Source organism: Chenopodium album, chromosome 4 (assembly GCF_948465745.1).
Source record: "Chenopodium album chromosome 4, dcCheAlbu1.1, whole genome shotgun sequence".
Lineage (NCBI taxonomy): Eukaryota > Viridiplantae > Streptophyta > Magnoliopsida > Caryophyllales > Amaranthaceae > Chenopodium > Chenopodium album.
In genome coordinates, this window is record NC_137837.1 from 1,129,920 (window position 1) to 1,156,361 (window position 26,442).

Consider the following 26,442-nt stretch of genomic DNA (forward strand, 5'->3'; position numbering starts at 1 on the left):
CTTCAAGTACTCATTTCAATTTGAGAATTCAAGTATGAGTATCATTGCAAACATGCAAAGGATATTTCCCATTATCCTTAAAAGCAAGTGTTACCTTTAATTTAATATAATTGTCACATATATTATCCCAAGTACACGTATGATATTGACATTGCAATTATTTTTACTTGAGTTGTAAATTATATTGCATGTAATCAGTTTCTAAACATAGGCAAGCTAAGGATGTCTTAATCATTGTACTCTAAATGTAGCATTTGTTATGAACAATGCAATTACGCTATGTAGTAATGGATTTCATGAGATATATATATCATGCATGTTTTTTCTAACAAATTCATTTGTCTACATTATTACCATAATAAGATTGCAGAAAGTCGAAAAAATTGAAAATATATACGGAGTACTTTTTTGGTGCCCGGATAATCTAATTAATCATAGAATCTAATGAATATATAATTATGAATAGTGTAAAAGTCAAAACGTGACAACTAAAAATAACATATATTGATTTATTTTCAATAGTTGTAGGCCTTGTTGGGATATTATTTCGTATATAGTAGTAATATTCCTCAATATTGTCTTCACAAAAAAAATAGTTCCTCAAAAAAATGTAGATAACAAAATTTGTATGGACCAGCCCATATGAAGTTGAGCTGCTTCTTTCCCACCATTTCCCCAGCAGGCCCAATTATCAGCCCAACAGGCCTATCCAAAATGCAAATTACAAACACATGTTCTTAGACAACTTTGCAATGAATAAACAATATTTACTATACAACCATTTTATTACAAGAATTGTGCAATTGAAATGACCAAAAGAAGATGACAAAACGTCAAAGCCTCATACTCTTAAATTGTTACTCTGTAGAAAGACACCAAATCAAGGAGTGTGTCCTAATGAAGGAAATGGTGACTCAAGAAAAACACAATGTTATCCTCGTCTTCTTAAAGTCCCCGTTTACGAGATTTGATGTCAAGTCTTTCTAAACATGTAATCGAATATAACTTTTTAAAATATTATTTATACATGTAGAGATAAACTATAAGAGCGTAGATTTTGATCAAATCAAAGCCTGACATGGGCACGTATTCTAGATAATTTGAGGTTGTTGCGACCTTTAATGAGCCATATCATGAGAAGTTGAGAACCAAACTTGTTTTCGTGAATCTCAATACTAGGTTCAATTTCAAAGATACACTATCACCCTCCAAAAAAAAAAAAAAAAAAAAAAAGGGAAAAAAGAAAACCGGAAAGTATATATAGTCGGCGGTGTTTTTAATAGTCTGTAGTCTGAAGTTCTGAACCTTAACCTTCGTTTTCTCTCCTCCATTGCAGCAGCTTCTGAGGTTAGCTACTATTTAATAAATTTTAAATTTTAGTAATTGAATATCAATTTCACATTCTAGGGTTCCGTTCATTGTCGGTATACTCAATTTAGGGTTCGGATTATTGAATTATTGGTTATAAATACTAGTCTACTTTGATATTTGGTTGCTAAATTGAGAAGCATAATTATAGGATTCAATAATGTATTGAATGAATTGATAATCTGATACTAATTTTAATCAGTTTCAGGGCTTAATTTATTCTCAAAAGATATAGATCATTTACTGGACGATGAAATGCTCCAATTCTATGTTCAACCATCATAGAATTGGAGGAATATATGGGAATAATTATGAATTAAGTTTCTTTTTACTAGTTCTTTTTGGTAGTTTAATGTGTCATGCCTTACCTTAGGAATTTCGATTATTCTACTTCTTGTGTTGATTTTTCACACTAGTTATTTTCGTTTTTATACACTACATTTGCAAAGCATTAACATTCATATAAGAAGCCCTAAATGTGTTATCTTTGACTTTACTTGTTATCGCCCCAAAAGATTACATGTTTTCTTGCAGGGAAGTGTCTGATAAGAAGCCCGGGAATGGGGTATCTATTGGGGCAACCCTTGAGGAGATTGATGTTTTTTATACATGTTATGGTTGATGGAAACGATCTAGGAAGGTGTATCTTTCATAATCTTGATGTATGAACATTTTTGTGATATGTCCCTTTTACAGTGTTTATCTTATCATGTTCCGAATGTATTTTCTTACCTTACTTCACACAATTTTATTCAGCCTAAGAAGAGAGGAAGACTTAAAGGATCAATAAATAAACTTAGTCCTGAAATTGAAAGAAAGCTTGGTGATGCTGCTCTTCATTATGCATATGGACGCTTTAAAGATGTATGTCTTACTTTTTTACATTTTAAGTGCAATTCAGTATCTTGATTTCATTGAGCATGAATTGATCATTTACTATTCTACCGAATTTTCCTTTTCTGCTTTATTTTCCTTAAGTTGTGACATGAAATAAACCATTTTTTATTTTTTATTTTTCTGTGTGTGTGCGTGTGTGTGTTCTTTTTGCTGGCAATGTATACAAATGAGGATAGGGAACTTAATGGGTTATATTTCAAGTTAATTACTTGAAATTTATGTTGGTGTTTTTAGGGGCAATCTAATAATAATGGTTAGATTTTTGCTTAGTTTGTTCTAGAATGACAATGGACAAACACTTTTTGTTATTTGTGCAGTGTGATGCCTTTTTGACTGAGCATAGAAGTGCTACCCTGAATATACTTGCTAATGAATACTAAAGTGTTAGAGAAAGCACATGACTTCCAATATGCAGTACTCTGAAAGTTTCACTATTTCACCACTGCTGCTTCCTTGGATTGCCTCCAATCTCATGGGAGTTCTTGTAAAGTGTTTTGAATGTGACAGGGAGGTTTATATATCAGGATGTATGTTTTGCTCGGTTTTATGCTAGCTACTGCTAAAGAAAGAAATTTTCTTTTTTTCCGGGAGCAGTGTATGTGTTTGTGCCTTGTCCGCTTTAATTCATCATGGTTACAATACTGAAAAAAATATGTGTAGGGTGTTCTACACTTGTGCGGTTGTGCCGTACTGCCATGGTCTATGTTGTACCACCAAGCCACCCAGCAGGTTTTAACCCATACCGGCTGTCATACACTCATGCTACAAAACCACTTAAGGATAATGTGTACCCCAAAGTCCTCAGCTAGCATAGAGGATAAGCTGTTGGACCAAGAAAAGTGGTCCTCGTAACCCTCAAGATCTGAGGAGGTAGGCCTGAAATTTGCTCAAACTCTATAACAAAGATTGTCTGGGATTTGTGTATGTGTGCGTGGTGGGTGGGGGGGGGGGGGGGTTGACGGCATAGCCTATGGTTAATAGTGTTGCGCACAATTATTAATCTGCCAACAGTGACAAACTGTGGAGCATCTCTTGTTTATTGCGGAGCCTGTACTTTTCACTGTGTTGTTGGAGGAACACTGCCCTTGATTAGTTGATTATTACCTATATGGAGTAACCAGGAGAAGCTGTTGAGAAAGCTGCACGCCTGCACATGAGGCACCTTCACTGGAGATGGTTCAATATCTGATCCTTTTTTTATATGGTTTTGGAGTTCGGTATCCTCAGAAAGAATTGGGAAGTTCAGTGAGTCAATGGTAGGAAGTTGAGAAATCTTTTGTGCTGATGCAAAAGGCGGAACCTGGTGGGTAGTAATTTATGCGAAGAGAAGTTTTTCCATTATTTTCTTGGTGAGGTGCGGAATGTGTCCTGGTGAGAAATTTCACATATCTCTTGTGAAGAATGTCCCCTCATCCTTTTAATTAGCTTATTTTGTTCGTATCTTGTCTATTTTGTATATATTTGGCATTATCCTTTAACTAATTAGTTCGCCAATTACAGGTTGATTTGGTTATCATTAACATTTTCCAATATTCCGACATGTCTTGTTCTTGTCTTCTGGTTCCTATAATTTATGTGTGTTGCTGTTTCTTTCCTGTAGTTTCCTGAGCATGTGTTGTTATTTTGTGACTCATGCTTACCTAAATTCTGTCTGACATCAGCAATGTACCACCTCCCTTTTTTCCACATTCTCTATCTGTATCTTTTTATATTGTTTTAAAATTTTCTGAGAAAGCCATAGGTTATTCAAAAATAGTATTCAGCTCTCTAATGTATTCTGCGTTCATATATTTTTTTCTTGTTTTTTATGTTGCAGGCAATCAACAAATTGCTTGAAGTTGTTCAGATAGCACCAAATATATCTAATACATATCATATACTTGGCCTTGTACATAATTCTATGGGTGACAAACATAAAGCTATGGACTTCTATGGTATTGCAGCAATAATGAATCCGAAAGAATCATCTGTTTGGACGCAACTTGTGAATTGGTCCATGTAAGCATTCTCAATTTTCTTTGTCCTAGAAATTTGGCATATAGATCATTTCTAGAATTCCAGTTTTCCACACATCATCCACTGCCCTTATTTGGCATAGTAGCTCCCTAAGCCCCTCCAAACAACAGCTTGGATCAGTTGGATGTTAGTCTGAAAAATCTAGACCAACAGCTTTAGCTACATGACCCACTTTGGTGCATAACCTCCAAATAGGTTTTTATAAAGGCCCACTTAAGCTCAATTGATGTACCAGTTGAAGGTCTAACTTTCTTATAAGCTGCTGCATCCAGTGTAGGACTTGCTTGATTTATTGCATGTTTAGGTCCGCTTTGCGGGCCGATCCCGGCGGAAGACATTGTCAGGTGGGGGAGTTTGGCTCGGGCGGCACAACTGTTAAAAGATAACGCAGGTGTCCTAAGTTAAGCTCAACGAGAACAGAAATCTCGTGTGGAACTGAAGGGTAAAAGCTCGTTTGATTTTGATTTTCAGTACGATTATGAACTGTGAAAGTGTGGCCTAACAATCCTTTAGACCTTTTGAAATTAAAGCTAGAGGTGACAGAAAAGTTACCACAGGGATAACTGGCTTGTGGCAGCCAAGCGAACATAGTGACGTTGCTTTTTGATCCTTCGATGTCGGTTCTTCCTATCATTGTGAAGCAGAATTCACCAAGTGTTGAATTGTTCACCCACCAATAGGGAACGTGAGCTGGGTTTAGGCCATCGTGAGACAGGTTAGTTTTACTCTACCGATGACAGTGTCGCAATGGTAATTCAACCTAGTACGAGAGGAACCGTTGATTCACACAATTGGTCATCGCGCTTGGTTGAAAAGCCAGTGGCGCAAAGCTACCGTGTGCTGGATTATGACTGAACGCCTCTAAGTCAGAATCCGGGCCAGAAGCGACGCATGCGCCCGCAGCCCGGTTGCCGTCCTACAGTAGGGGTGTCGTCCCCCAAGGGCACGTGTTGTAGGATAAGCTCTCGCGCTGGATGTGCCGTGAGAGCCACCTTGAAGTACAATTCCTACCGAGCGGCGATTGAATCCTTTGTAGACGACTTAAATACGCAACGGGGTATTGTAAGTGGCAGAGTGGCCTTGCTGCCATGATCCACTGAGATTCAGCCTTATGTTGCTTCGATTCGTCCCTCCTCCCCATCCTATTCCCTAAACACACCTATATTTTGGAAAACGAGGTTAGCGTTGCTTCTTATATGCTAAAAAATGCTAAGTAGTAGATTGAGACAAGTGACGAAGCCAAAGTGTTGGGGTGTGGGATGGTGCAAGGGGGCGTGTGGCATGTGCACAAGACATGTGCACCCTTATGACAAGACATACAAACAACTAGTTTTGTCGTTTGAGGGTATGCCATCGTTGTCTTAAGACATGGTGAGTAAGGATGAATGAGATGGTTCAGGGCATCATCCATGACTCCCAAGGCCCTTTGAAAACCTATGGAAGTACTTTGATGCATAATCTTGGAGGGTAAAAAAATGATATACGAAAGTCAAATACACGAAATCGGAGCAATTTAGTAGGTGTCCAGACCGGTGTCAGAAATTCACGAAGTTTTACAGGATGCATCCTAAGGTCATATGATGTTGTTTGGACCCATACCCAACCATAAGTCGGCTACATAAAGGCCCGTGAAAGCTTATAGCCAATACAAGTGCGTGTACGGAAACTGGTAAATTGGATGCTTAAAGGCAAATTAGATGGATTCACCCACCCAATTGGATTCCCGGAGGGTATTAGGGTCTATAGGTAGCTTCTCGGCAATTTTTGTTTTCGAGTTAAAAAAATTAAAAAATTGGCAAAATTGAAGGCTATAATACATGTTTTTTTGGCCAATTTAGAAGGTATCGGGACCCGGTGTCGAAAAGTCTCTAGATACCAGGGGATACAAGGATCATATAATGTCATTTGAAACCATATATAATCATTATATGTTGCCTTAAATGTCCGTGGAAGCCTCGAGTTTATGAAATCAGTGCAAGTTGTAAACGGGTAAATTGACAGTTTGAAGGTATATTGTGTGGTTTTACCCACCCAAATGGACTCCCGGGGTGTTTTAGGGTCCATGGGAAGCATCTTGGCAATTTTTATTTTCGGGTCCAAAAAATTATCCTAAATTAAAGACTATAATACACGAAATTGGAGTAATTTATTAGGTGTCTGGACCTGATGTCAGAAATTCATTTTACAAGATGCATCACGAGTTCATATGATTTTGTTTGGACCCATATTACTCAATAAATCAGCTACATAAACTCCCCGTTAAAGCTTATCGCCAGTACAAGTGGTGTGTACGGAAACGGGTAAATTGGATGCTTAAAGGTAAATTGGACTCCCGGAGGGTATTAGAGTCTATAGGTATTTTCTCGGCAATTTTTGATTCCGGGTGAAAAATAGTCAAAAATTGGCAAAATTGAAGGCTATAATAATGCACGATTTTTGGCCAATTTCAAGATTTCGGGACCCGGTGTCGAAAAGTCTCGAGATACAAGGGGATACATCCTAGGATCATATAATGTCGTTTGAAACCATATATGATCATTATATGTTGCCATAAATGTTTGTGGTTGCCTCGAGTTTATGAAATCGATTCAAGTTGTAAACGGGTAAATTCACAGATTGAAGGTATATTTGATGGTTTTACCCACCCAAATGGACTCCAGGGGTATATTAGGGTCCATGTGAAGTATCTCGGCAATTTTGATTTCAGGGTATTAGAAAGTGAAAAATTGTCCAAAATTGAAGGCTATTATACACGAAATCAAAGCAATTTAGTAGGTGTCCGGACCCGGCGTCAGAAATTCAAGGAATTTTACAGGATGCATCCCGAGGTCATATGATGTTGTTTGGACCCATATACAACCATAAGTCCTCTACGTGAAAGCTTATAGCAAATACAATTGCCGTGAGAAAAACCGGTAAATTGGATGCTTAAAGGCAAATTGGATGGTTTCACCCACCCCAATGGCTTCCCGGAGGGTATTTGGGGGCTACTAGATTCTCGACAATTTTTGTTTTCGGGTAAAAAAAAGTTAAAAATTGGCAAAATTGAAGGCTATAATACACGTTTTTTTTTGGCCCATTTTAGAGGTTTCGAGACCCGGTATCGAAAAGTCTCGAGATACCAGGGGACAGAGTCATATAATGTCGTTCGAAACCATATATGATCATTATATGTTGCCATAAATATCCTTGGAAGCCCCGAGTTTATGAAATCGGTGCAAGTTGTAAATGGGTAAATTGACAGTTTGAAGGTATATTGGATGGTATTACCCATCCTAATGGATTCCCGGGGTGTATTGGGGTCCATGAAAAGTATCTCTAACAATTTTTATTTCCGGGTCTAAAAAAGTGAAAAATTGTTCAAAATTGAAGACTATAATACACGAAATCGAAGCAATTTAATAGGTGTCCGGACCCGGTGTCAGAAATTCACGGAATTTTATGGGATGCATCCTGAGGTCATTTGATGTTGTTTGGACCCATATGCAACCATAAGTCGTCTACATAAAAGCCCGGTGAAAGCTTATAGCCAATTCAATTGCCGTGTACAGAACTGGTAAATTGGATGCTTGAAGGCAAATTGGATGGTTTCACCCACCCAAATGCCTTCCCGGAGGGTATTTGGGGTCTATAGGTAGATTCTCGGCAATTTTTGTTTTCGGGTAAAAAAAAGTCAGAAATTGGCAAAATTAAAGGCTACAATACACGCTTTTGGCCAATTTCAGAGGTTTCGGAACGCGGTGTTGAAAAGTTTTGAGATATTAGGGGATACATTTTAGGATCATATAATGTCGTTTGAAACCATATATGATTATTATATGTTGCCATAAATGTCTTTGGTACACTCGAGGTTATAAAATCGGTGCAAGATGTAAATGGGTAAATTGATAGTTTGAAGGTATATTGGATGGTTTTACACGCCCAAATGGACTCCCGGGGTGTATTAGGGTCCATGGAAAGCATCTCGACAATTTTTATTTTCGGGTCTAAAAAAGTGAAATTTTTTCCAAAATTGAAGGCTATAAACACGAAATCGGAGCAATTTAGTAGGTGTCAGGAACCGGTATCAGAAATTCACGGATTTTTACGGGATGCATCACGAGGTTATGATGTTGTTTGGACCTTTATACAACCATAAGTCGGCTACATAAAGGTCTCGTGAAAGATTATAGCCAAAACAAGTGGCGTGTACGGAACATGATAAATTAGATGATTTAAGGCAATTGGATGGTTTCACCCACCCCATTAGACTCCTTGAGGATATTAGGGTCTATAAGTAGCATCTCGGCAATTTTTTTTTTCCGTATAAAAAAAAGTCAAAAATTGGCAAAATTGAAGGCTATAATACACGCTTTTTGGACAATTTCAGAAGTTTCGGGACCCGGTGTAGAAAAGTCTCGAGATAACAGGAGATACATTTCAGGTTTATTTAATGTCGTTTGAAACCATATATGATCATTATATGTTGCCATAAATATTTATGGTAGCCTCGAGTTTATAAAATCGATGCAAGTTGTAAACGGGTAAATTGACAGTTTGATAGTATATTGGATGGTTTTACCCACCCAAATGGAATCCCAAGATACATTAGGGTCTGTGGAAAACATCTCGGCAATTTTTATTTCCGGGTCTAAAAGAGTAAAAAATTGTCCAAAATCGAAAGCTATAAAATACGAAATCGGAGCAATTTATTAGGTGTCTAGACCTGGTGTTAGAGATTTACGGAATTTTACGGGATGAATCCCGAGATCATATGATTTTGTTTGGACCTGTATACAACCATAAGTCGGCTACATAAAGGCCCCGTGAAAACTTATAGCCAATACAAGTGGCGTGTACGGAACATGCTAAATTGGATGCCTAAAGGTAAACTAGATGGTTTCACCCACCCAATTGGACTCCCGGAGGGTATTAGGGTCTATAGGTAGCTTCTCGGTAATTTTTGTTTCCGTGTCAAAAAAGTCATTAATTGGGAAAATTGAAGGCTAATAATACACGCTTTTTGGTCAATTTCAGAGGTTTCGAGACCCGTTTTGGAAAAGTCTCGGGATACCAGGAGATACAACCCAGGGTCATATAATGTCGTTTGAAACCATATATGATCAGTATATGTTGCCATAAATGTCCCTGGTAGTCTCAAGTTTATTAAATCGGTATAAGTTGTAAATGGGTAAATTGACAGTTTGAAGGTATATTAAATGGTTTTACTCACCCAAATGGAATCCCGAGGTGTATTAGGGTCCATGGGAAGCATCTCGGCAATTTTTCGTTCCGGGTCGAAAAAAGTGAAAATTTTTCCAAAATTGAAGGCTATAATACACGAAATCGGAGCAATATAGTAGGTGTTCGGACCTTGTGTCAGAAATTCACTGAATTTTACGGGATGCATCCCAAGGTGATATGATGTTGTTTGGACATATATACAACCATAAGTCGGCTACATAAAGGCCCCGTGAAAGATTATAGCCAATACAAGTGGCGTGTACAGAACATGATGAATTGGATGCTTAAAGGCTAATTGGATGGTTTCACCCTCCCAATCGGACTCCCGGAGGGTATTCGGGTCTATATGTATCTTCTCGACAATTTTTTTTTCCGTGTAAAAAAAAATTCAAAAATTGGTAAAATTGAAGGCTATACACGCATTTTGGCCAATTTCAGAGGTTTCGGGACCCGGTGTCGAAAAGTCTCGAGATACCAGGGAATAAATCCCTGAATCATTTAATGTCGTTTGAAACCATATATGATCATCTAATGTTGCCATAACTGTTTGTGGTTGCCACGAGTTTATGAAATCGGTGCAAGTTGTAAACGGGTAAATTGATAGTTTGAAGGAATATTGGATGGTTTTACCAACCCAAATGTACTCCCGGGGCATATTAGGGTCCGTGGGAAGCATCTCGACAATTTTTATTTCCGGGTCTAAAAAAGTGAAAAATTGTCCAAAATTGAAGGCGATATACACGAAATCGTAGCAATTTAGAAGATATCCGGACCCGGTTCACGAAATTTTCTGGGTTGCATCCCGAGGTCATATGATGTTGTTTGGAGACATATACAACTATAAGTCGGGTACATAAAGGCCCTGTGAAAGCTTATAAGTTATAACCAATACAAGTGGCGTGTACGCAACATGGTAAATTGGATGCTAAAAGACAAATTGGATAGTCACCCATACAATTGGACCCTTAGAGGGTATTAGGGTCTTTAAGTAGCTTCTCGACAATTTTTGTTTTCGGGTCAAAAATTGGCAAAATTGATGGTACACGCTTTTTTGTCAATTTCAGAGGTTTTGAGACTAGGTGTCGAAAAGTCTCGAGATACCAAGGGATACATCCCTGGGTCATATAATGTCGTTTGAAACCATATATGATCATTATATGTTGCCATAAATGTCTGTGGTAGCTTCGAGTTTACTAAATCAGTGTAAGTTGTAAATGGGTAAATTGTCAGTTTGAAGGTATATTGGATGGTTTTACCCACCCAAATAGACTCCCTTGGTGTATTAGGGTCTACGGAAAATATCCCGACAATTTTTTTTTTTCTGGATCTTAAAAAGTGAAAAATTAAATTGAAGGTTAAAATACACAAAATCAGAGCAATTTAATAGGTCTCAGAGTCAGAAATTCATGGAACTTTTACGGGATGCATCCCGAGCCCAAATGATGTGGTTTGGACCCATATACAACCATAAGCCGGCTACATAAAGGCCCCGTGGAAGCTTATTGCCAATACAAGTGGCGTATACAGAGATTGGTAAATTGGATGCTTAAAGGCAAATTGGATGGTTTCACCCACCCAATTGTACTCCCGGAGGGTATTAGGGTCTATTGGTAGCTTCTCGGCAATTTTTGTTTTCGGGTAAAAAAAAAGTCAAAAATTGGCAAAATTGAAGGCTATAATACACGTTTTTTTCGCTAATTTCAGAGGTTTCGGGACCCGTTGCCGAAAAGTCTCGAGATACTAGGTGATATATCCTAGGGTCATTTAATGTCATTTAAAACTATATATGATTATTATATGTTGTTATAAATGTTTGTGGTTGCCTTGAGTTTACTAAATCGTTACAAGTTGTAAATGGGTAAATTTACAATTTGAAGGTATATTGGATGGTTTTACCCACCCAAATGGACTCCCGGGGTGTATTAAGGTCCAATGGAAGTATCACGACAATTTTTATTTTTGGGTCTAAAAAAGTGAAAAATTGTCCAAAATTGAAGGATATAATTCACGAAATCAGAGCTATTTAGTAGGTGTCCGGATACAATGCCTGAAATTCACTGAACTTTAGGGGATGCATCCCGAGCTCATATGATGTTGTTTGGACCCATATTCAGCTAATACAATTGGCGTGTATGGATACTGGTAAATTGGATGCTTAAAGGCCAATTATGTGGTTTTACACATCCAGTTGGACTTCCGGTGGGTATTAGGGTTAATAGATAGCTTATCGGCAATTTTTGTTCTCGGGTAAAAAAAAGTAAAAAATTGGCAAAATTGAAACACTTTTTGGCAAATTTCAGTGGTTTCGAGATCCAATATCGAAAAGTCTCGAGATACCAGGGGATACAAGGGTCATATAATGTCGTTTGAAACCATATATGATCATTGTATGTTGCCATAAATTTCCTTGGAAGCCTCGAGTTTATGAAATCGGTGCAAGTTGTAAACGGGTAAATTGACAGTTTGAAGATATATTGGATGGTTTTACCCTCCCAAATGGATTCCCATGGTATATTAGGGTCCGTGGAAGCATATCGGCAATTTTGATTTTTGGGTCTAAAAAAGTTAAAAATTGTCCAAAACTGAAGGCTATAATACACGAAATCGGAGCAATTTAGTAGATGTCTGAACTTGTTGTAAAAAATTAACAGAATTTTACAGGCTGCATTCCGAGGTTATATGATGTTGTTTAGACCAATATACAACAATAAGTTGGCTACATAAAGGCATGGTGAAAGGTTATAACCAATACAAGTGGCTTGTACTTAACATGGTAAATTAGATGCTTAAAGGTAAATTGGATGGTTTCACCCACCCAATTGGACTCCTCGAAAGTATTAGGGTTTATAGGTAGTTTCTCTGCAATTTTTGTTTCTGTTTCAAAAAAAGTCAAAAATTGGCAAAATTGAAGGCTATAATACACGGTTTTTGGTCAATTTCAGAGGTTTCAAGACTTCGTGTCGAAAAGTCTCGAGATACCAGAGGATACATCCCTGGGTCATATAATGTCGTTTGAAACCATATATGATCAGTATATGTTGCTATAAATGTCCGGGGTAGCCTCGGGTTTATTAAATCACTGCAAGTTTTAAATTGGTAAATTGACAATTTGAAGGTATATTGGATGGTTTTACCCACCCAAATGGACTCCTGGGGTGTATTAGGGTACAGGGGAATTATCACGACATTTTTTATTTTTGGGTCTAAAAAAGTAAAAAATTGTCCAAAATTGAAGGCTATAAAAATACACGAAATCGGAGCAATTTTGTTAGTGTCCGGACCCGGTGTCAGAAATTCACAGAATTTAATGGGATGCATCCTGAGGTAATATGATGTTGTTTGGACACATATACAACCATAAGTCGGCTACATAAAGGCCCCGTGAAAGATTATAGCCAATATAAGTGGCGTGTACGGGACATGCTAAATTGGATGCTTAAAGGCTAATTGGATGGTTTCACCCACCCAATTGGACTCCCGGATGGTATTAGGATCTATAGGTAGCTTCTTGGCAATTTTTGTTTCTGGGTAAAAAAAAAGTAAAAATTGGCAAAATTGAAGTTTATAATACACGTTTTTTGGCAAATTTCTGAGCTTTTGGGACCCGGTGTCGAAAAGTCTCGAGATACCAGGGATTCATCCCAGGGTCATTTAATGTCGTTTGAAACCATATATGATCATTATATGTTAATAAATGTTTGTGGTTGCCTTGAGTTTATGAAATCGGTGGAAGTTGTGAACGGGTAAATTGACAGTTTGAAGTTATATTGGATGGTTTTATCCACCCAAATGGACTCCCAGGGTATATTAGAGTCCGTGGGAAGCATCTCGACAATTTTTATTTCTGGGTCTAAAAAAGTGAAAAATTTTCCAAAATTGAAGACTATAATACACGAAATCGGAGCAATTTAGTAGATGTCCACACCCGGTGTAAAAAATTCACGGAATTTTACAGGATGCATTCCAAGGTCATATGATGTTGTTTGGACCAATATACAACAATATGTCGGCTACATAAAGGCTCGATGAAAGCTTATAGCCAATACAAGTGGCGTGTACGGAACATGGTAAATTTGATGCTTAAAGGCAAATTGGATAATTTCACCCACCCAATTAGACTCCCTGTGGGTATTTGGATCTATAGGTAGCTTTTTGGAGTTTTTGTTTCTGTGTTAAAAAAGTACTAAATTGGCAAAATTGACGGCTATAATACACGCTTTTTGGTTAAGTTTAAAGGTTTCGAGACCCGGTGTCGAGAAGTCTCGAGATACAAGGGGATACACCCCACGGTCATATAATGTCGTTTGAAACCATATATGATCAGTATATGTGTCCATAAATTTTGGTGGTAGCCTCAAGTTTATTAATTAAATCACCGCAAGTTGTAAATGGTTTAATTGACAGTTTGAAGGTATATTGGATGATTTTACCCACCCAAATGGACTCCCGGGGTGTATTAGGGTCCACGTGAATTATCACGACAATTTTTATTTTCAGGTCTAAAAAAGTGAAAAATTGTCCAAAATTAAAGGTTATTATACACGAAATCGGATTAATTTATTTGGTGTCCGGACCTAGTGTCAGAAATTCACGGAATTTTACGGGATGCATCCTGAGGTCATATGACGGTGTTTGGTACATATACAACCATAAGTCTGCTACATAAAGGCCCCGTGAAAGATTATAACCAATACAATTGGCGTGTACGGAACATGATAAATTGGATGCTTAAAGGCTAATTGGATGGTTTCACCCACCCAATTGGACTCTCGGAGGGTATTAGGGTCTATTGGTAGCTTCTCGGCAATTTTTGTTTCCAGGAAAAAAAAAATTCAAAAATTGGCAAAATTAAAGGCTATAATACACGCTTTTTGGAAAATTTCACAGGTTTCGGGACCCGATGTCGAAAAGTCTCGAGATACCAGGGATCCCAGGGTCATTTAATGTTGTTTGAAACCATATATGATCATTATATGTTGCCATATATGTTTGTGGTTGCCTTTAGTTTATGAAATCGGTGTAAGTTGTGAACCTTGAGTTTGAAGGTATATTGGATGGTTTTACTCACCCAAATGGACTCTTAGGGTATATTAGGGTCCGTGGGAAGCATCTCTGTAATTTTTATTCCGGGTCTTAAAAAGTGAAATTTTTTCCAAATTTGAAGGCTAATACACGAAGTCGGAGCAATTTAGTAGATGTCTGACCTGGTGTAAAAAATTCACGGAATTTTACGGGATGCATTTCGAGGTTATATGATGTTGTTTGGAACAATATACAACATTAAGTCGGCTTCAGCCCGGTGAAAGCTTATAACCAATACAAGTGGCGTGTACAAAACAAGGTAAATTGGATGCTTAAAGACAAATTGGATGGCTTCACCCAGGTAGCTTCTCGGCAATTTTTGTTTCCGTGTCCAAAAAAGTAAAAAATTGGCAAAATAAAAGGCTATAATACACGCTTTTTGGTCAAGTTCAAAGGTTTCGAGACCCGGTGTCGAAAATTCTCGAGATACAAGGGGATACATCCCACGGTCATATAATGTCGTTTGAAACCATATACGATCAGTATAGGTTGCCATAAATGTCCGTGGTAGCCTCAAGTTTATTAAATCAATGCAAGTTGTAAATGGGTAAATTGACAGTTTGAAGGTATATTGGATGGTTTTACCCACCCAAATGGACTCCCGGGGTGTATTAGGGTCCACGGGAATTATAACGACAATTTTTATTTTCGGGTCTAAAAAAGTGAAAAATTGTCCAAAATTGAAGGTTATTATACACTAAATCGGAGCAATTTAGTAGGTGTCTGGACCTGATGTCATAAATTCACGGAATTTTACGGGATATATCTCGAGGTCATATAATGGTGTTTGGTACATATACAACCATAAGTCGGCTACATAAAGACCCCGTGAAAGATTATAGCCAATACAACTGGCGTGTACGGAACATGATAAATTGGATGCTTAAAGGCTAATTGGATGGTTTCACCCACCCAATTAGACTCTCGGAGGTTATTAGGGTCTATGGGTAGCTTCTCGGTAATTTTTGTTTCCGGGTAAAAAAAAGTCAAAAATTGGAAAAATTAAAGTCTATAAATACACACTTTTTTGCAAATTTCGGGACCCAGTGTCGAAAGTCTCGAGATACATCCTAGGGTCATTTAATGTCGTTTGAAACCATATATGATTATTATATGTTGCCATAAATGTTTGTGGTTGCCTCGAGTTTATGAAATCGGTGCGAGTTGTAAATGGGTAAATTGACAGTTTGAAGGTATATTGGATGGTTTTACCCACCCAAATGGACTCCTAGGGTATATTAGGGTCCGTGGGAAGCATCTCGGCAATTTTTATTTCCGGGTCTAAAAAAGTGAAAAATTGTCTAAAATTGAAGGTTATAATACACGAAATCAGAGCAATTTTGTAGGTGTCCGGACCAGGTGTAAAAAACTCTCGGAATTTTACGGGATGCATCCTGAGTAAATATGATGTTGTTTGGACTCATATAACACAATAAGTCGGCTACATAAAGGCCTCCTGTATGTAAGCTGTGTACGGAACATGATAAATTAGATGCTTAAAGGCAAATTGGATGGTTTCACCCACTCAATTAGACTCTCGGAGGGTATTCGGGTCTATAGGTAGCTTCGCGGTAATTTTGTTTCCCTGTCAAAAAAAGTCAAAAATTGGGAAAATTGAAGGTTATAATACTCGTTTGTTGGCAAATTTCAGAGGTTTCAGGACCTGAAGTCGAAAAGTCTCGAGATACCAGGGGATACATCCCAGGGTTATTTAATGTCGTTTGAAACCATATATGATCATTATATGTTGCCATAAATGTTTGTGGGTAGTTTATGAAATCGGTGCAAGTTGTAAACCGGTAAATTGACAGTTTGAATGTATATTGGATGGTTTTGCCCTCCCAAATAGACTCCCAGGATATAATAGGGTCCGTGGGAAGTATCTTTGCAATTTTTATTTCCGGGTCTAAAAAAGTGAAAAAATGTCCAAAATTGAAGGCTATAATAAATGAAATTGGAGCAATTTAGTAGGTGTCCGAACCCATTGTCAAAAATTCACGGAATTTTTAGGGATGCATCGATCCCGAGGTCATATGATGTTGTTTGGACACATATACAACTATAAGTCGGCTATAAAAAGGCCCCCGTGAAAGCTTATAGCCAATATAAGTGGGGTGTACGGAACATGGTAAATTGGATAGTTTCTCCCACACAATTGGACTCCCGGAGGGTATTAGGGTCAATAGATCTTCTCGGCAATTTTTGTTTTCGGGTAAAAAAAAGTCGAAAATTGGCAAAATTAAAGGCTATGATACACGTTTTTTTTGGTGAATTTCAGAGGTTTCAAGACCTAGTGTCGAAAAGTCTCGAGATAATAGAGATTCCATCCCAAGGTCATATAATGTCGTTTGAAACCATATATGATCATTATATGTTGCCATAAGTGTCCGTAGTGGCCCTAAGCTTATTAAATCGGTGCAAGTTGTAAATGGGTAAATTGACAGTTTGAAGGTATATTTGATGGTTTTACCCACCCAAATGGACTCCCGGTGTGTATTAGGGTCCACGAGAAATATCTCGGCAATTTTAATTTCCGGGTCTAAAAAAAGTAAAAAATTTTCCAAAATTGTAGGCTATAATACACGAAATCGGAGCAATTTAGTAGGTTTGAACCCGGTGTTAGAAATTTACGGAATTTTACGGGATGCATCTCGAGCTCATATGATGTTATTTGAGCCCATATACAACCATAAGTCGGCTACATTAAGGCCTCGTGAAAGCTTACAGCCAACACAATTGGCGTGTACGGAAACCGGTAAATTGGATGCTTAAAGACAAATTAGATGGATTCACCCACCCAATTGGACTCCCGGAGGGTATTAGGGTCTATAGGTAGATTCTCGGCCATTTTTGTTTTTGAGTAAAAAAAAGTCAAAAATTGGCATAATTGAAGGCTATAATCCACGCTTTTTGGCCAATTTCAGAGGTTTCGGGACCCGATGTCGAAAAGTCTCTAGATACCATGGGTTAAATTCCAGGATCATTTAATGTCGTTTGAAACCATATATGATCATTAAATGTTGCCATAAATGTTTGTGGTTGCCTCGAGTTTATGAAATCTGTGCAAGTTGTAAACGGGTAAATTGACAGTTTGAAGGTATATTTGATGGTTTTACCCACCTAAATGGACTCTCGGGGTATATTAGTGTCCATGGGAAGCATCTCGACCATTTTTATTTTCGGGTCTAAAAAAGTGAAAATTGTCCTAAATTGAAGGCTATAGTATACGAAATCGGAGCACTTTAGTAGGTGTTCGGACCTGGTGTTAGAAATTCACAGAATTTTACGGGATGCATCCCGAGGTCATATGATGTTGTCTGGGCCCACATACAACCATAATTCGGCTATATAAAGGCCCCTTGAAAGCTTATAGCCTATACAATTAGCGTGTATGGAACCGGTAAATTGGATGTTTGCAAATTGGATGGTTTCACCCACCCATTTGGACTTTCGGAGGGTATTAGGGTCTAATGGTCTATAGGTAGCTTCTCGGCAATTTTTGTTTTCGGGTAAAAAAAAGTAAAAAATTGGCAAAATTTAAGGCTATAATATACGCTTTTTGGTCAATTTTAGAGGTTTCGGGACTCGTTGTCGAAAAATCTAAAGATACAAGAGGATATATCCCATGGTCATATAATGTCGTTTAAAACCATATATGATCATTATATGTTGCCATAAATGTCCGTGGTAGCCTCGAATTTATGAAATTGGTGCAAGGGTTAAACGGGTAAATTGATAGGTTGAAGGTATATTGAATGGTTTTACCCACCCAATTGGACTTCCGGGGTGTATTAGGGTCCATGGGAAGCATCTTGACAATTTTTAGTTCGGGTCTAAAAAAGTGAAAAATTGTCCAAAATTAAAGGCTATAATACACGATTTCGGATCATTTTTGACATTTTTTCGAAAACTGAACTGAATACATGGGGTGACTCTCGAGGTCATATAATGTGGTTTGAATTCATAACACGACTCTAAAGATGTCTATAAAGTAACAAGAATGATTTATGTTTTTTATTTTTAAATTTTGGAATATAATTATGTCACATAAGTGAAAAGGATTACGAATGTGCTAGCTAAGTTTGGCGATTAACGACAATTAACAACAACGAAAACGAAAAAACAAGCAATAAACAGGACAAAGAGAATTTACCGTGGAAAACCCGAGAACCGGGAGAAAAACCCACCAATCCACTATGAATTAATAATTTGATGAAGAACAATGTAGTTTACAAGCTTTCAATCACCATGAAAGCTCCCACCCCAAACTCACTCTCTCAAACACTCAAACCCTAAGTGTTTGGGTTTACATGAGGCTTTGTCTCTCTACATCTTTTCCCCTCATCCTATTACTCCGTTACAATGACAATACTAGAGTATATATAGTCAAAATACAAGGCAAATAATCCAAGGGCTAAGAATATAAGTTACTAACAAAGGAGAAATCAAGACCGTAAAACCAAGGCTCAAACGTGGAAAAACAGAGCCTCGAGAAACCCAGTGGAGTGGCCGCTCCAAAGGACAAGAGCGGGCGCTCTCGCAAACCGGAAGAAAATAGCCAAAACGTGCCTCCGCTCCACCTGGACAGCTTCTAATAAAATGGCCATATTTCCTTGTTTCTTGGCCGAATTTATCTTATGACCAGTCGTTGGAAAGATCTTGAGACGAGCTATCACCTCCAACTTGAATCATCTCAATTATCACTTTTAGATCTTAAGATATGTTCATTTGAAGTAAGCCCTTTGTTATTTACCATTGCTTAACACCAAGCAATAGCCCATAGCTTAAACTCTTAAGCTATGCACCCCCTTAGCCTCCTTGAACCGTTCTCCACACTTCTCAAACCCAATAAAAAGTATATCGAAGTGATATTACTTCACAATAATGATGTCATATAAATATAATTTTGTCATATGAATATAATGATGTCATAAAAGTATATTATGATGTCATAAAAGTATATTGAAGTGATGTGACTTGACAATAATGATTTCATATAATAATGGTAGAAGTGATATTACTCGACAATAATGATGTCATATGAATATAATGATGTCATATAAGTATATTGAAGTGATGTGACTTGACAATAAAGATGTCATGTGAATCTAATGATGTCACAAGTATAATAATGTCATATTATGTAATTATATTTATAATGATGTGATGTCATAATATGATGGGACTTGACAATAGTGATGTGATGTAACTTCACACTATAGTTTGGAATTGGAAAAGAACACATGTTATATATGATGTAACTATAGATGATCATACTACTGTTCACATGTGTGTTGATTGATATGTCGATTGATAGACTATGGATAATAATAATACTTTTATGGAATCTTCATACTAGTACTATTCATGTTTTCGAAATGTGACTACTAGTATCTGTCAATCAACCAATTAATCAATCAAAGCCTTAATCCCATAAATGGGTGACCAATCTAATTAGTGGATTGAGACAACTGATAAAGCCAAAGTGTTAGGGTGTGGGATGGTGCAAGGGGGCGTGTGGCATGTGCACAAGACATGTGCACCCAAGGACAAGGCATACAAACAACTAGTTTTGTCGTTTGGAGGGTATGTCATCTTTGCTTTAAGACATGGTGATTAAGGATGAATAAGATGGTTCTAGGCATCATCCGTGACTCCCAAGGCCCTTTGGGAACCCGTGGAAGTACTTGGATGCATAATCTTGGCGGGTGAAAAAATGATGTACGGAAACCAAATTTGAAGGCTATACATGAAATCGGAGCAATTTAGTAGGTGTTCGGAACCGGTGTCAGAAATTCACGGAATTTTACGGGATGCATCCCGAGGTTATATGATGTTGTTTGGACCCATATACAACCATAAGTCGGCTACATAAAGGCCCCGTGGAAGCTTATTGCCAATACAAGTGGCGTGTACAGAAATTGGTAAATTGGATGCTTAAAGGCAAATTGGATGGTTTCACCCACCCAATTGGACTCCCGGAGGGTATTAGGGTGTATAGGTAGCTTCTCGGCAATTTTTGTTTCCAGGTAAAAAAAAAGTCAAAATTTGGCAAAATTGAAGGCTATATAATACACGTTTTTTTGGCCAATTTCAGAGGTTTCGGGACCCATTGTCGAAAAGTCTCGAGATACTAGGGGATACATCCCAGGGTCATATAATGTCGTTTGGAACCAAATATGATCATTATATGTTGCCATAAATGTTCGTGGTAGCCTCGAGTTTATAAAATCGGTGCAAGTTGTAAACGGGTAATTTGACAGTTTGAAGGTATATTGGATGGTTTTACCCTCCCAAATGGACTCCCCGGGTGTATTAGGGTCCATGGGAAGCATCTCGGCAATTTTTATTTCCGGGTCTAAAAAAGTGAAAAATTGTCCAAAATTAAAGGCTATAATACACGATTTCGGGTCATTTTTGACATTTTTTCGAAAACTGAACTGAATACATGGGGTGACTCCCGAGGTCATATAAGTTGGTTTGAAACCATAACACACCTATAAAGATGTCTATAAAGTACCAAGAATGATTTATGTTTCTATTTTGAAATTTTGGAATATAATGGTGTCACAAAAGTATATTGAAGTGATATTACTTGACAATAATGATGTCATATAAATATAATTATGTCATATGAATATAATGATGTCATAAAAGTATATTGAAATGATGTGACTTGACAATAATGATGGAAGTGATACTACTCGACAATAATGATGTCATATAAGTATATTGAAGTGATGTGACTTGACAATAATGATGTCATATAAGTATAATGATATCATATTATGTAATTATATTTATAATCATGTGATGTCATAATATGATGGGATTTGACAATAGTGATGTGATGTGACTTCACACTATGGTTTGGAATCGGAAAAGAACACATGTTATATATGATGTAACTATGGATAATCATACTACTATTCACATGTGTGTTGATTGATGTGTCGATTGACAGACTATGGATAGTAATAATACTTTTATGGAATCATCATACTAGTACTATTCATGTTTGTAATCTAAGTAAAATTTTGTGATACAATGAATAAGTAATTATCTTGCTTGCTTTTCTTGCAGTTGCACAAGCAATGTGGCCCAGCATGTTGGAGGTCTACCTCAAACAATCTTCGGAAGCTGATCTTACTGTCGTTGATATGTTGGGAATGTGGAGAAAGCAATGGTATGGTGTTTGAATGTTATCATACAACTTTAAGCATTATATGCTGATGGTTAATTTAATTAGTTTCTGTTTTCGAAATGTGACTACCAATAATACAGTCACATAGCAAAGGAAAGGTAACACATCATTGAGTCGTAAACATAGGTTACCCAAAAACCTAGGCTATTGTTACACAAGTAGCTCAACTGCCCCTTTGAGTTAAGGGTATTGTTTTGGAGGGAATCACAAAACCTAAGCTATGGCATTACAAGGCTCAGTAAAATCAATTAACTTCAATAGGGTATGACTGGTTTCAATTTACATCAACTCAGGCTTGCTCATCTGTTACATCTAGCATTTTTTATGATACTTCGGTGTCTGTTTTTCATGTGAGTGATGGGGTTGCATTCCTGTCTTGTAAATCTGTCTGCCTCTTTCTATTTCCTATACTTTCAGGCAAAACAAATGTCAAGGCTCCGAAGTTGTGAACCACCAGAGAGAAACATTTTAGATCCTGAAAATGTTGATCTGTGAGTATTTGAATCCTTTGCATGTAATTTTCCATGCATGAAGCCATGAAGTTTTGCTCCATTTATTCATCAATCTTCATCCTCTGAACCTTCCAATAATGGCATCAGCTGGTGCTCAGCTTCTCACTAATAAAACTGTTTCGACTTATGTCTGAATATCTTCCCCGCCTTCTCCACCCACCACCACGACAAACGGACATAGTGCATTAGGGATTGCCTTGTCAAGCTCTTGTTTTCATACTGCTGGCCGGCTGGTGGCTAGCTGCTGTCTATTTGAAGAAGTATTTTGCTAATACTAATTACTACATGTGGATACGCAACCCTATTCTTTTTGCACAGAAAATGGTTGAACTTCTAAAAATCTTGATTTAGGTTGAAAGCAACTGGAAGATCAAAAGAAGAGATATCTGATTGATTTCAATTTGTGTACTTTATGATTGATCAATATACTTTTGTTTTGGATGTGTTCTGCAGCAACCTCTGAAGCAGCCTCCATTGCCTGACCTCTTCAAGGACAAGGAGCATTCAGCTTTGATCTTTGATGTCAGTCTTCATATCTTATGTTATACTAATACTTCTTGCTTGAATCATGGAGCTTATAAAGCTCACTTTGAAAGTAGCTTACAAGACGTTGCCTGCTGGGAAGAAGGAACTGTTTGGTCTCTCGGTGCAAGTAAGTATTAAACACAATATTTACTTTCACCCTATTCTGTTGTGGCTCTTTTTATTTTGAATGGACCTTCCCTGTCGACTGTCGTTTGGTTGGCCCTTAGTATGCTCAAGTTTGGTTTACTAAGATACTGAGGTGCTTTAGCAGCCTATGTTGTGTCATTAACAAGAGGCATCTTGTATGCTTCTGTTTATTTTCTCCCATAGATGAAGCATCTTCTTTCTTTGCAGAAGTAGCATTGAGCAGCATTGACCCCTTGGAGGGGTTTGACTTTGTACGCTACTCTGTTCAGAAGCATCCACAGAGTATTGCTGCCTGGAATTGCTATTACAGATTAGTCTTAAGGTACTTAATACCCTTGCATATCTTATACAAGGCTTAGGTGTCTTTTGGTTGCTATGGGAAATTACTTTCCATGGGAATTTGTATTTCATGGGAATTAAATTCCTACGTCAAAATCATGGGAATTGTATAAAGTTGTTTGGCTGGCATGAGGGAAGTTGCAAATCATGGGAAGTTTAGGTAATTAACTTCCCATATTTTGTGGGAAGTCACAATTCCCATGAATTTGCAATTCCCTCATTTACACTTTTTATTGTCAACCAAACAACTCATGTATTTTCAAATTCCCATGATTTTCCACTTTCCCCATTTTCTTTGTGTAACCAAACAACCCCTTAGTATTCCTCTGTAACAATCTACGACTTTGTTAAAACAACCAGGTCAGCATCTGATTAAGTGAATTTTTTTTTTTAGCATGGTTTTGTTGATGTATGTGTATGACTTATATGCTTGTTTGAATAAATCAAGTAAAGATCACTTTCCTTTCTAGGATTAGAGAATCTGAAAAACTACGAGTATCAAATTTCTGATTCCAGGCTAGAGGATGCAAATCTAGGAGATGATATTGATTTTGCTTTGTAATTCTACTTGTGTTTTGACTCGAAAAACACGTATTCACATTAATTGTTACTAGAAAATGTACCTGTATGACAGAATCTACACAGTTCAGTTTTATATAAATGATAAGAGTATCATACATTGTCTATAAAGTTGCATCTTCAATTCTTGATTGAGTTGCAAATAGAAGGAATTTTATCCCTCCTTAGTCTCTCTGGCCATGCTCTAACAAGTAATTTAGAAAAGAAAAAAAAAACAAACAAACACATGCAAAAATATGAATGACTACCAAGTGTTTTCTAGTAATTACTTGACCAAGGATGTTAATCAGTGTCACCTTACAAATTAATATGCTAATCAGAGTTTTAGAAACTTTTCATTTGCTGTATGTCTTCTAAAGCTGTCTGCTTTATTATGGAGCTAATGGAGCTGTTCGTCATTTCTTTCAGGAAGCCTTGTACAATATAGCTCGTGCATCCCACCACGTCGAACTTGTCTCATTGGCAGCTAACTATTATGAAAAAGTTCTCACAATATACCAAGAAGATTGCCCGTTACCGGAGTTTCTCAAGTCGCATAAAGATCCTATAAAAAGATCCAGATTTTGGCTACTGTAATCTTCATAGGGAAGCAGCATACAATTTGCATTTGATCTAAAAAAAGGAGTGGAGCAAATGATCTTACAAGGCAGGGTATTGAGGGATTATTGCACCTTGTAAGATGTCTATATTATGAATGTACAGGGTAGGAAGTCAATATAGGCCGTGCACCATGCATATAATCATACTGGTTAGAGCATGTTTATGCTGTATATGTTTATATTTTGTTTAGCAACAACTTTAGAGTAACTTTAAGGGGTCTGACTAAGTCAAGGTTCTAATAAAAACGATTTAAATTTAAATTGATTTACACAATTGTATCAATTATTAATTGTAGAGTTCAATTTACATCACAAAAATAATAATTATAACATAAGAATTTTGCTTAGTGTAGATTGTGCATTTTTTAATTAATTTTTTTCGTTTTTCCAATAGTTGTCCATTGTATTAAATTTTGAGTGACCCGTTGTACTCTGGATATTGAACTTATGTATTAAATTAATAAAATTTGACTTATTTTTTTTAAAAAAATGGAGTTTTAAAATAGACAGATATTGAACTTATGTATTAAATTAATAAAATTTCGACTTATTTTCTTAAAAAAAATGGAGTTTTAAAATAGACAGAGTATGACTTCATTGTTTTTTTTTTTTTTTTTTTTTTTACAATTCTGAACCCACATATCAGAAATTCTGAATATGCCACTATTGCTTTGACAAAGTACTAAATCTCATACAAGCTTATCTACAATATGTATAATTATAATAGAGCTAACAAATATAATGAAGATCATCTCTTGAATGGTGAAGTAGATGAGTTTCTTTCGATTATTAAAACAACTCGTAAAGAAAACCACCTCATGATTCAACCATTCATTTATAGTAAACAAAGTACTATTATATAGATGATTAATACATTTCCTGCATCCAAAATTAACATTAATCGGTTGCCATAACACGTAATCTTCCTTTATTCCTTTTTTTTTGGGTTGGTAAGGAGAAGGGCCCTACCAGGCCGGAACCTCTCACAGGTTTTCTCGGCCCAGGTTAGCGGGTTAGACAATTTGGGAGAGTGGGGAAGGTAAGGGAATCCCACTCCCCAAATTGTCACTAGTGGGAGATTGAACCCCCAACCTCATGGTTAGGAGGTGCTCTTCTTTTCACTACTAGACCAAGCTTAGCTTGGTTATATAAGTGTCACATGTTAACTACATATTTATAGGTTGTTCAATTGAGGTTAATATGACAAGGTGCTTCTTGCGGCTTCTAGGAGAGTCAAGTCACAATGGCCAGCAAAAATAGCTGAAGGAAGAGCTCTCCTCTTTGCTTTGCACACTGCACCTTGCTCGAAGGTTTGGCTATGAGTCTATGACAATGTCATTTTTGAATCGGACTGCCAAGTTTTGATTAACAAGCTTACCAAGGCGGCTATCTATTTCTCCGACTTATTAGACACAATGTTCGAAGATCTTTTGTCTGTAAGCTGTAACATTATTTCTTTTATGTGGTCTCGTGTAAAAAGAGATGGTAAAAAAGGTTGTCCATCAACTTGTTAAGATCATTCCTAGACTCCTAGTGGTGTCGAACAAGTTGGGATGGATCATTGTCCTAGAGAGGTTTTCCCACATGTAACTCTCGAACTATTTGTCACTCGACTAATATATTTGTTCGGCGATTTTCTAAAAGAATTGTTTAATATTAAACGCCGTAGTTAACAAGTAAACGGACTTAACCAAAAAAAAAAAAAGGTATAACATATAATTAATTAGTTAAAAAAAAATTGTGGGAAACATAAGATACGATAAAGATACGAGACATCAAAAAAATGAATAAATAAGTGCTTTAAACAGACCATTTTGAGAGGAAATGGAGGCTTTTGCGACAGTTAGCATGAAGGTTTTGCCTTTGCTTCATTGTGATAGTATTAGATGAGCAGTATCCAGTTTTCTTTTTCCTCTTTTTTCTATTTTTTTTGGCTTTTTTTTCTTTATTT

The 26,442-nt window shown here is 37.0% G+C and overlaps 1 protein-coding gene and 1 pseudogene across 1 annotated transcript; both read left to right on the top strand.

Moving 5' to 3' along the window:
• The first annotated feature begins 1,043 nt into the window (after nucleotides 1–1,043).
• On the top strand, nucleotides 1,044–24,910 carry LOC145626250 (uncharacterized). Its single transcript, XM_081678681.1, has 9 exons — nucleotides 1,044–1,347; nucleotides 1,903–2,030; nucleotides 2,125–2,232; nucleotides 4,082–4,263; nucleotides 21,670–22,052; nucleotides 22,208–22,281; nucleotides 22,756–22,954; nucleotides 23,182–23,296; nucleotides 24,301–24,910. Exons 2-5 carry the CDS (start codon nucleotides 1,929–1,931, stop codon nucleotides 21,728–21,730), a joined length of 453 nt encoding a protein of 150 aa, XP_081534807.1. The 5' UTR covers nucleotides 1,044–1,347; nucleotides 1,903–1,928; the 3' UTR covers nucleotides 21,731–22,052; nucleotides 22,208–22,281; nucleotides 22,756–22,954; nucleotides 23,182–23,296; nucleotides 24,301–24,910.
• LOC145629838 (25S ribosomal RNA) lies at nucleotides 4,471–5,407 on the top strand (annotated as a pseudogene).
• Nucleotides 24,911–26,442: the final 1,532 nt, after the last annotated feature.